Source organism: Macrobrachium nipponense, chromosome 15, assembly GCF_015104395.2.
Source record: "Macrobrachium nipponense isolate FS-2020 chromosome 15, ASM1510439v2, whole genome shotgun sequence".
NCBI lineage: Eukaryota > Metazoa > Arthropoda > Malacostraca > Decapoda > Palaemonidae > Macrobrachium > Macrobrachium nipponense.
In genome coordinates this window covers 6,715,550-6,727,632 of record NC_087208.1, presented here as the reverse complement: position 1 = coordinate 6,727,632, position 12,083 = coordinate 6,715,550, and the positions used below count along the sequence as shown (strand labels likewise).

Sequence of the window (12,083 nt, the reverse complement as noted above, 5' to 3'; positions counted from 1 at the left end):
CAAAATATCTTATGACAAACTTAGTAGCAAGATCTTTCGAGGTCTCGATTCACGCCAGTGAAAACACTTCGTGGACGGCCTATCGCCACAACGGCCAAGTGTAGACTGACTGAAACTGGGTTTCTGGAGATGGTGGGGGGAGACGGTCGTTAGTGTAGTTTGAACTACCTTGTTGGCAAGAGGTGTTGTGGTCTACGAGCATTTTATGACCAGTTCCTTCAGTATATATGGATCAAGACCCTGCAGGTACATGAGAAAAATACCAATGAGCCTACAAATGTTATTTTAACTTTTCAAACTAATCACGATAAAAAAATTCTTCATAAACACATATATAAATGGAAATACCCTTTTATATCATGTTTTAATCAAAGCACCATTGTGATTTAAAGACGTTAATATTTTACTTAATATAATAATTCTCAATTTCTCTACCGTAGTTGGGCAACACCTTTACATCACCATGAACTTCCTATGTTTCATTTAATCAACGAAAACCCATTTTGAAGCCGGAAGGGAGTTGTGACATCAGGGAGGAGGGAAATGAAACGACAATATTCACGACGGTCTTTTATTAAACAATAGAGATGATTTGTACACAATATATTCATCTGCGCTATTACATTCAATCCTAGCCAGATGACTATCACTAACAAACCGCAGAACTCAGGTCAGAGAGAGAGAGAGAGAGAGAGAGAGAGAGAGAGAGAGAGAGAGAGAGAGAGAGAGAGAGAGAGAGAGAGAGAGAGAAGCATGTTGCAGAGGGTGGCTAGTAGTCAGACACACCGTTTGCGAAAACTGAGATAATAGCAAAGCTCACTTTGGTTTTTAATATTTGCTAATTAAAACCTCCTCGGTGCACGATGTGTTTTCTTCCGAGAAGCTTTAGCGGCGCAGAGGGGACATGTTAGATATCCCAGGCGCATGCGCGCTGTTTATTTATGCCGATTTTAAATTTAAATTAAGCAAAGGGAGAGAGGAAAAAACTGCTCATGAAAGGGCTGAGGCTGTTAAAAGGAGTTCTTAAGGTTGACTTATAATGCATCATTATCTGCGTTTACGAAGTAAGGGATTTTAAAGACGAAATAAGCTATATGAATCCCTGATTGTTAATTTCAATGAATTCCTATTAGTTATTTTTTTCGATATGAAGTATTATATCTATTAACCTACGTAATCTCTTCATCATATCGAATGTTTAATCTTTTACTGGAGTTCACAATTGATTATATTAAATTCCACCTTTTACTTTTTAGTCTGAACTAAACAAAACAATTCTTGAACAGATGACCACCATAATTATACAAAGTTTTTTCAATGATCACGGTTGGAATAGCACTTGAAATTCATACAAAATAAAAGTTGCTTTGAATGTAGTTGTATGCACAGGCTTAGTTAGGCAGCGTCGCCAAGTGCAGTACGTTTTCTGACACCTTCCAACATACTGGAGGCAAATCTGAGCCGAGTGGCCAAAATTGTTGGCATAATGGAACAAAACGTTGGCTATTTCAGCAAAATTTCGCAGAATGATGACGGAAGGTTCCAGAAAAAAAGGAGCACTCTGGGGCACCGCTATTACTGACATACGTAATTGATCATAAAGTCGTCTCAAGACCATTCATTCTCATCTCACAGCTAACAGTAGGCAACTTTATATAATGTCATTATACCTGTTATCTACAGTGAAGAAACCAGAATGTGCCGATTTTCATCGTTAATCATTTCTAACTAATTAGTACCTGTCGTACGTGACTCTCACGCTAAATCTGTATGTGAGTTTTAATAATTGTAGAAGTTCTCATTCTTTGAAGCGAAGTATTTACACGAGACAAACAAAAAGTAGCGACTGGAAGAAACTGAAATTTCATCTTTCCACGTCACGGAATTACTAAAACTCTCACAATCACATATGGCGTCGAAAGCTAAAAAAAGACAAGATTATTATAAGCTCCTTTGAGGATCTCGGTCAGGGACAATCCAGGCTACGTGACACGAGCAGTTTTTCCGGCATCCTTTAGCATCCTTCTTGCCGCCAGTCGGCGCAAACTGGCGCCAAATCTGGTGGCAACATTGACTTCGCGCTTTCAGATGATGGTTCATACCAATGCAGTGATATACTACACGGACTAGTTTGGTTTTCACAACTAGATGCTAAATGGTGCAAGAAACGTGGTCGCGTGACGGCGCCTTTGCTTGTCCAGGAAAGATTTCTATATTTTTTTTTGTTTGTTTTCATAAAAATAAATACAGTTTATGGTTTATTGCTTCCAGTTTTAGTTTTCTTTATAATTTCTAAGCTCTACCATTGAAATTTTTCTGTACATAATACAGTTTTTCCCATAGATGTGGATCATCCCAGAAAAAAAAAGCTCCTTATGACCTAGGCACATTAATGGAACTTAATGAAACGAAGACAATGCCATGAGAGTCTGGAAAAAATGTTTTTTTGATTTCTTCGTCTTTTAGTGGTGCATCAAAATGAAGGGCTTATTGTAAATAGACTTGTTTCAACCAGAGAATACTAATGGTGATAATGTCAAGGTCACGTGACTGAAACTGTCCACCGAGTTGACAGGAATGAGTACTACGTGACAGACTTGTTTTGAGTGTCAGAAAATTTTCAATCAACCGACCAAAGCAGTTGCTTGGAGACAGTTTCACAGATGACATAACAGTGACATTATGACACCATGCCTTAAGGAGTCTAGTCAAGAACTCTAATATAAAAAAATGAAGTCCTAAAAGACAACAATAATAATTACACGAGTTACACTAAGCGATAATAAAAAGGAAGGCAAAATAAACGAAACAAAAGGCAGTGAACATCAAACCTGAGGTTGTGGAGTATCATGGTAACCATGAATCCACAGCAGAGGTGGACAAAATACAATATTATCAGGTCTAAGCTTCAAAAGCTTATGTCCTTTTATCGTGGCTTAAATATTTTCAACTCTCCAGAATTTCGTCAAAGAAAGAAATTTGGAAAAATGGCTCCGAACAATTTTCAGTAATATCATCATGATCTCCACAATTTTTATTTTTTTTTTTTTTTTTAGCAGCCCACATCCATGGGTACTGTATTAACTTGACATTGCACCATCAAAGAATATTCACTAAAAGTCACTAAAGTAACCGGAAATACAATGATTAGACATATAAAATCTATGGTGCGAATACTAGAGTATCTTACTTTATCTTGATCTTCAACAGAAATACCTCGAACACTGATTCATCCACTGAAAAATGGGGAAGTACAAATCCCACTTCATCGAAACAAAGTACTAATAATACTGAGAGAACGATAAACAAAGCATGTGCACCTTGTGATGTCTACTTTTTATCTTTTCTTCTACCTCAAAGTATCTTTAACTTGTCTGACACAAGGCTTAACAAAACAACACACTCCTGATAAAAAAAATGGAGTATTTATATTTTACAATATTTCAAATACAAAGGCGAGTCTGCTTTCGAGACCTTTGGGGGAATTGCACGTCACACAATTTGTCAGTCAAAATTATTATACGTATTTCATTAACCAAAATGTGATTGGAAAACGGCTGAATGTTGAGATACGAACAGTAACCAGCTTAAAAAAGGCTTCACTACAGCTTGCAGTGGATGAGGTATGAAAATATATATATAGGCCTATAGCTCACTTGCTGCGTACATAGAGGATAATGAGTTCCAGTTCTTTACATTAAACTACTGCAATGCCTTTTAAAAATAAGGAAAGGGCTAACTAGTCTGCGCTATGTACATCTGGATTTGTCATAAGGACACTATCGTTAGGTTCTTATACAAGATCTTGGGGCTTCCTTTTCAGATATGTCACCGATATCAGATTACCCAATTTGACGGCATCAACTTTCACAGTCCAAAGATCAGTGCCAACATGGCACCAAACGTCTGGGATGGGAGGCGTTTAACATGCGAGCATTATAGTTCACATTTAGTTCGCATTCTAAAAATATAATAAATAAAGGAACGACCAAGAATTTTTTGTTTTCGTTTTTGAAGGGACTGAGAATACAAAACACTTTAAGTATGGCCGAAGCACACAGGTGTCTCACTGTACGAGTGCAGGATATTCTGGGTGAGGCTGTACATTACGTTTTCTGCAGCATTGCATACAGTATTTTGGCACGTCAAAGAAAACAAGCTACAGGAAGGCATTGAACTGACAGATTTTCCATTTTTCAACGAAGCCAATGCGAATGATTGGAAAGTTTAATCAAAATAACTTACATGAATTAAAGCTGTTCAAACGACTGCTTAACAGTTTGAACGAGAAAAGGCAATTGTAGATATTGAAAGCCTTGAGTGAAGAGTGTTCCCTTCACTCGAGCTCAGTGCGGTGCCGCGTGCTGCTGTAGGAAAGCCAGGAGCAAGGTCAGCACAAGGACTAAGGAACCAGACGGGGATGAAGGAGTCATGGGAGCAGCACCACTGTCGAAGGAGCGAGATTCCTCCTGCACAGGAGCCGGGGGATGTCCCAGGCTCCTGCCTCCTTCGTCGAGGACTGAGTTCTCGTCCATGGGAGCCGCCATGTCATTCTGCGTCTTGTTCCTCTCGGCCTTCTTGCGGCCGCGTCCTCTTCCTCGGCCACGCCTCCTGCCTCCCTCTCCGTCCTCTGCGAGGTCAGATCCGTCGTCGCCGCCTCCTTCTTCTTCGTCGTCGCAGTCTGGGTCAGCAGTCTGCAGGTATCGCATCGGATCGGGCAGTTCGGACTCCCTCAAGGCAAACAGCTTCGTCATGGGACCTGCAAGAAGAGGAACGCCTTAGAGATGGTACCATAGATCTTATGACGTATAAGCTATATGGAAAGAAACGGATAAATGCACAAAGTAAAGGACTTTCGTTGAAAAATTAAAAGTATCCTAACTCTCTACGTCGATTAAAATAGCGTCAGAGTAAATTATTATTCTTATATCAAAGTTTACAATGCAACAGCAATATACATAAGTAAGTCACTTAGTTAGCTAATACAAAAAGTGCTTCGACTTAAGACTGAAAAATTAGCACCAAGATATTTCTTTGATCATTTGACAACACTGCTAAAATTGGGACTTATTTCTTCCATAAAATATATGACCTCGCTATTCCACAGTTTACTCAAAGTTGAATTAAACTAACCTCTACATTATATTAAATACTATATCATATAATGCTTAAATACTGAGAAAAAATGGCCTTGTGACTTTTAGCTAAATAAATGAATGATTGTCATCATAATTTTGTCACTAGTAAAACTTCAAAACCCCATATTATTTGACAGTAATTACAGTTAGGTTACTATCATCTACTGCCACGACTGAAGAATACCACTTGACACAAAATGTTCATCACATTTATAGTTTCCTGGAAATCCTACGTCAATGCTTTGAAGTTTACATCCAATATTGCCCGGCATTTTCAACTTGTAGCATATATTTACATGAGTAACAAACTGATAAAACGGCCCCATCTCTCAATTTACAAAGACAGGTCCCGATCCGCATCCATTTCAAAGCGTAATGAACTTTTCTTTAACCACTTCACATTTTTGGAGATATCGTGTGAGGAGATAAACAGGCAGATACTGAGAGAAAAGCATTTCTTCCGCTGACATGACTTGGCAGTTAGAAATTGGAAATCATCTGGCCTCGTGACTACCGGGACAACTGACTCCGAAATTGTCTTGGAAATATAGAATCTGAATAAATGTAAACTTTTTATCTGTTCTCATTCTCTAATAAACGTTTACGAATCGTTTGAATAAAATTGAGTTTGAAATTCCGTCTCTTTCGCTACTTCCAGACGAAAAGTTTGCATGTATCCAGATTCTATATTTCCAAGACAATTTCGGCGTCAATACACGAAGCCAGACAATCTTAAGTACTAACTTCCAAGTCAAATCAGCGGAAGAAATGAAGAATGGGCGTCTTACTACGTTTACATCTATTAAGATTTTGAAACTTTTTGCGAAATCTTGAAACTTTTGTGAACTGGATATTTTCCTCAGTGAATTCCAGTCCTTTATTTTATTTGATAACATCCGTTTTGCCAGTAACAACTACTTATCCGGCTCCACAACAATCATGCACAACATAGTGCAAAGGGTTCAGTGCGCGCTGCTTTCACGTGGGATTCTTAAGCACAAAAAATTTGTTTTAATGTACAAACCAACTAAACAAGGAATGATACCCATATTTGGTCTTGGACACATGATAAAGGAAGAAAAGTTTGGGCTTATACGTGAAGCGAGTAACAAACCCGTTTCCATATTTTGTAATCATAAAATTAAGTTGTGGCTAAAAAGTAAGCAGCGTCGTTAGTTTCACAGGAATATGACGAAATGCCTAAACAATTCAATTGTCATTTTTTCAAAAGAAACTTCCGAAATACCTTCGTCTTTGTGATATGATAAGCGTCAGTATTCTATATTTACAAGAGACTCTTGTTGCTTTCCCCTATGCTTGGTTATTTTTGGATAAAATTCACGAAAGTATCTACATAGTGATTAATTCTTATATGAAGACTCGTTCAAAAGAGTTAGTATTTTCAACATACTGTAGTACTTTCATTGTTACTAATCTTATACAGAATTTACCGCTTATTTTCACCTTTCACATTTTTGAAGTTAATCATCCTTAAACATTTTACTTAGCTTTCTGTAAGAAAAAATTTACTTTTTGTTAAAGAAATGATATGACAATGAAAGCAGATTCTTTTTCTCTACAGATTTGCAGAGTTGAAATGATTTTCCCGATTAGACGCTGCTACTGCTTTCTCAGGAGGAAATCCTTCCGCAATGAAACCGTGGGAAGAACAGAAACGATCTTTCCCCAATTGTTAACTGAACAACTAAAAGCTGCAAAAGATGAATACTATATTCCAATTATGAAAAACAAAGAATAAAAAACGTTGTAAAGTGATATTACATTTGGGTGCTGGAAGGGTGCACCTGTATGCACTCCTCACTGACGGCATGTGTCATTTCATTTCAACTTAAATAATTTTTAAAGATAATGAACATTGTCAGGGTGGTGGAGGTACTTATACACCTCAATCGTCGCTCTACTAATACCAAGTGTTAGTAAGTCTAGAATTCCTTGAAAAACTAAACAATAAGAATATATAATTATCATTAGGGGACTATAATAAACACGAAAATCCCTTCTTTTCACATTCCACGAGACTTGAAATATGAGATTCTCTTACGGATTATCTTAAACATGAAAAAGTATTTGCTATTTGTGGAATGAAGGACTATAAACAACTGCTACTTCTGCCTTTGTCAAAGGACATCTAAACCTTAAATATAAGAAAACGTATTTTCTTCCGGCCATGACAAGAGGGATTTTACTCTGTTTATCTGGGGAATGGAATTAAATAAATCTCCGCTTCCCTCACTCATGTCAGAGGGCTATTTCAACCCAAGCAAGTATTAAAAAAGAAAAAAAATATGCGCCGAAGATGTAGATTGCATAATGCTGCATGAAACTCTTACCCGGCGGCTCATGAAACTTTCAGCCACGGCCCGGTGGCCTGCCTTATTGGTACCTATTGCGGTTCTAGACGCACGATCATGGCTAACTTTAACCTTGAATCAAATCAAAACTACCGAGGCTAGAGGGCTGCAATATGATATGTTCGATGATGGGAGGTGGATGATCAACATACCAATTTGCAGCGCTCTAGCCTCTGTCAGTTTTAAGATCTGAGGGTGGACAGAAAAAGGGCAGACGTAAAGCCAAAGCGCCACAAGAGGAGAATGATTTCTTTGCTGTTTGCGATAAGTGTTCCTCGCTGTGGTTGTCCTCACCGATGCCAAGTGTGGTGGTTTCGTAAGCTGGAGTCACTGTCTGGTCATCAAGTCTTGGAGGAAGAGTCCCGATCTCCAAGTAGCAGATGACGGCCTCGAGGTTCATCCGAACGGAGGTGCTTCGGGTGGTGTTGCGGAGACCGAACATCCACTTCAGTCGAGTGTCACACCTGAAGTTGTTCCCTGCGGCGGAAAAGAAAAACAAAGGGGATGAGTGGGAGTCATGAGAGTTGAAACAACAGTAAAAACAATTGGCATTATCATATACCAAAATTAAATCATGAATCCACTATCTTAGCACGATAAAAAGAAAAACTGTTAATCTTCCGAAGACCATTTCATGATTTCATTAAATTCTCCTTCAGACACCAACATAAGAAAATATTAATATTTAAAAAGGAAGACTTCCACAAAAATCATATCTAAGTTATGAAACACACATGTCATTTAACCTTATGATTTATTTGATTAAATAACATGTAAATTTTTTTTTATCATATTCATAAAAAGTAACACCAGTAATAGACAATAAGGGGTTTGTGAATATAAAAGCCCACTAAATGCGCATTCACGTACACTCTATCAAAAAGTTTTAATTTGGAAACACATCAATGATATCACCTCTCTAAGTATGATAGACAGTTTTTGAATGACAGAAATGGTTACATAAGACTGACATATGAATAAGGACTAATAAAGAACCAGAACGAACAGAGAGAGAGAGAGAGAGAGAGAGAGAGAGAGAGAGAGAGAGAGAGAGAGAGAGAGAGAGAGAGAGTCGAACCCCTCCCAAAAAAGATGTCTTAAATACTCCACAATATTCCGAGCGATAATTGTCACAGTATAAACTTTGGAGTCAAATTCCATTACGGAATCATCGCCTTGAAAGTAAATGAAGGTATTCGTCTTAACTCCGCCAGAAGTTTGCTGGATTCTGCTTCTGCTGCTTTGCAGTTTAACAAAGGCAATACTTGGACCAAATACCTGAGATGAAATCTGGGGAAATCCCCCAGACTACGCAACGAGAGAGACTCGCTGACGCCACTGGCACTCCACTCGGCACGCCGAAGGAGGAGGAGGAGGAGGGGAAAGGCGCTACAGAAGCAAGACTCCAGAAACAAAGGAATGGAGACGGATGAATGGAATGAGTGAAATGATGAGAGGATAAACGGATGGAACGAGAAAATGATGAGGCAATAAGTGAAACCCGAGCTAAGTTAACGAATCAGTGAATAAATGCAATGAATTTGAAATGATGCATTAAATGGAAAGAATACAAAATTAGGACTAAGAACACAGATGCACGAATGGATAGAGTATAAAGATGGAGGCATAAAAAAAAATCAGAGTGTAATTTGATGGTCAATGAATGGACTGTTAAAATGGATGAATTCAGGAAAAACAAGTAGAACTAAATGAATGTGAGTTCGAAAATAATTATATCAGTGAAGCTGATGATTAATGGAACAAAACTAATTCATAAATGTACACCACATGAATATGTAAGCTGATAAGCGAATGAAAAGGAAATATGAAACTATTGTATATATCATTTGCGTGGGGAAATTAACGAAGCAAAGCATGAAAGGAAAGTATGGAATGGAATGATTCAGCTTATGAGTGAATGTGTGAGAACTGCAATATCATAAGTGAGTGAATGGGGTGAATAACTGAAAACAGGAATCTTGTTTCAGTGAGTGAAAGAACACTGATCCCACGGAAGGCTCGTATTGTTTCAAAATGAAAAATGATTAATTACTGTTTCCAGAGAAGCCAAATATTTCTCCACTAGTAAATTACATACAGTAAGTGCTAATGTATGCGTATAATCTTACATGCAATTATGGATACATAAATTTACACACATACATAGACAAAGATATGAATATATATACATACAAACATATATATGTATACATAAATGGATGTATGTATGTTCCAGCATAACTCTGAAATGCATTGAGCAATTTCAACCAAACTTGGTATATATACGACTTACTGTCTTGAAAAGAGTAAGGTGGGGGCAAGACATAACTAGCACCATAGGGGGTGGGGGTGGGAAGGGCTTCCCTAAAACAGGGCTGGTTCTGCCCATAGACTTAGTAACTAATTAACTTTACGAATGTATCATCTTCATTTCAGTATGCATAGTATAAGGTGTGTAGTAGTGTGAAAGTGGTCTAACCCCCCTGACGTTAATTTTGAGTAATTAGCAGTCAAAATTAATTCCCGATTACAACCGAATAAAGACAGTAACGGCGTATGTAGTGAGACAGTGGTCTACCCCACCAGACGTTAGTTTCAAGTAATTAGTGGTCAAAGGTAATTACTGATTACTACCGAATAAAGTGGTGCAATGTATTATTAGTATACATCAAAGTAAATGTTTAGGCTAGATCTTTCATGCCATTGAGTTTACATAAATGTTCTACTTTTGTTGTTGTTGTTACTGTCAAACTTTTTTTTATTGAACACCCATTTAAAAACTTTTTTTGGTTACGGTCGAATTTTATTAACCTCCTCCCCCCACACTATATTTTTTTTCCAGAAAGTCATGGTTTTAGATTTATTTTTAATGATTGCATGGAATAAGAAGAGTTCTGTAAACAAATGATGTTGCTGTGCCTAATTCTGAGGTGGCCGACGTGGCTGACAACAACACTCGAGGTGTGCTTTGATTGGTCATTACCCGCAGCACCCTCCCGGGTTAGAACACCTTCGCACCAGATCTAAAGTTAGTCTGCGACTCTTGTTGGGCCACTTTAGACCTTAGTAAACTCCACAGGATGTTCGCTTTTGCCTTTTCCGACATCATTGCAATGTTTCTGAATCTACAAACGGCCTGGTCCCGCCTATAACTCCAATCCGCCATTTTTGAGGGTTAGACCACTTTCATACTACCCGCCTCATATGACTTACTATCTGGAAAAGAATACCATGGTGGGAGGTAACACATCACTGGCAACAAAGGGGTAATGGTTGGAAGGGGGTGACGTAAAATTAACCGAAAACGACAGATATTACTATCTAATCCATAGTTTTCAAGTTAGCTGAGATGAATGGTGATATTCCCAAAGCCCTTTAAGTCCAAGTACATCCCTGATAAGAAGAGGGCATAAGAAGGGGTGAAATAAAAAATGTCAAAAATGCTGGGCAATGTAACTGAAATAACATCCTAACAGGAAAGGGAAAAGCATGAGAGAGAGAGTGAGAGTTTATCAGTTGTCATTCAGAGTTTTCTCTGGAGCTCCGGGGTTGGTCAGCTAGTATATACATATATATATATATATATATATATATATATATATATATATATTATATATATAAATAAAGGTTTTTTGCCACGAAGGAAAAAAATGAAAAAACGAGTTGGCCGAGTACTTTCGGTCCTATTCGGACCCTTTACTGAGTATGCCTCAGTAAAGGGTCCGAATAGGACCGAAAGTACTCGGCCAACTCGTTTTTTTCATTTTTTTCCTTCGTGGCAAAAAACCTTTATTTATACATAGCATCACGTTTTGTATACTTCTGGTCAAGTTATTCAGATATATATAATAGGTTATTATAATATATAATATATATTATTATACATATACATACATAAGATAATAATATTATATAATTAGGTCTATATAGTTAATCATTAATAATAAATAATAACATATACATATATATATATATATCTATATATATATATATTATACACTTTATAATAATATAGAATATACATTTATTTATACATTACATTATCATACATACATACATATATACTATATATATATATATATATATATATATAGTATATATATATATATATATATATATATATATATATATATATTAATAATATATATACGTATATTCACATATATATGACCAAAATAAATTCATAACAATGTTAATTAAATACAATGACACTAATACTACAAGCACTCTTCATACCTTCCCTGAGGAACAATGTCAAATACTGACGTTACAAGCACTCATTAACAATGTAATAAGGATCGTAATGACTATTACAATTTTTAACTAAAATAACATGTAACAAAGTCATTTTGCTTTGAATACTTCACAAGCTTAATTAATCTTCCTCAACGCGAATTCAACGGAGAGTTTATTTTCAATGTGCCTCAGCGCATCTCTTTGGCGTTTTATCTTCCTGAACGCAGCATCCAGGAGTTTTATCTTCTTGAACGCAGCCGCCTTATGATTATAACTTCGTGCCTCTTGAGTTCCAATTAAACACCGCCAGAGAGAACGAGTTTAAGGATAGTCTGTC

The 12,083-nt window shown here is 37.1% G+C and overlaps 1 protein-coding gene across 1 annotated transcript in view; it reads right to left on the bottom strand.

The window, feature by feature from the left end:
• Nucleotides 1-557: 557 nt before the first annotated feature.
• LOC135226983 (connectin-like) overlaps nucleotides 558-12,083 on the bottom strand; it is a 531,663-nt gene continuing 520,137 nt past the window's right edge. The window contains exons 6-7 of the mRNA XM_064266696.1: nucleotides 7,805-7,987; nucleotides 558-4,759 (exon numbers count right to left, since the gene is read on the bottom strand). Coding sequence (XP_064122766.1) covers nucleotides 4,347-4,759; nucleotides 7,805-7,987 — 596 coding nt within the window. The 3' untranslated portion in view covers nucleotides 558-4,346. The remainder of the gene's footprint in view (nucleotides 4,760-7,804; nucleotides 7,988-12,083) is intronic.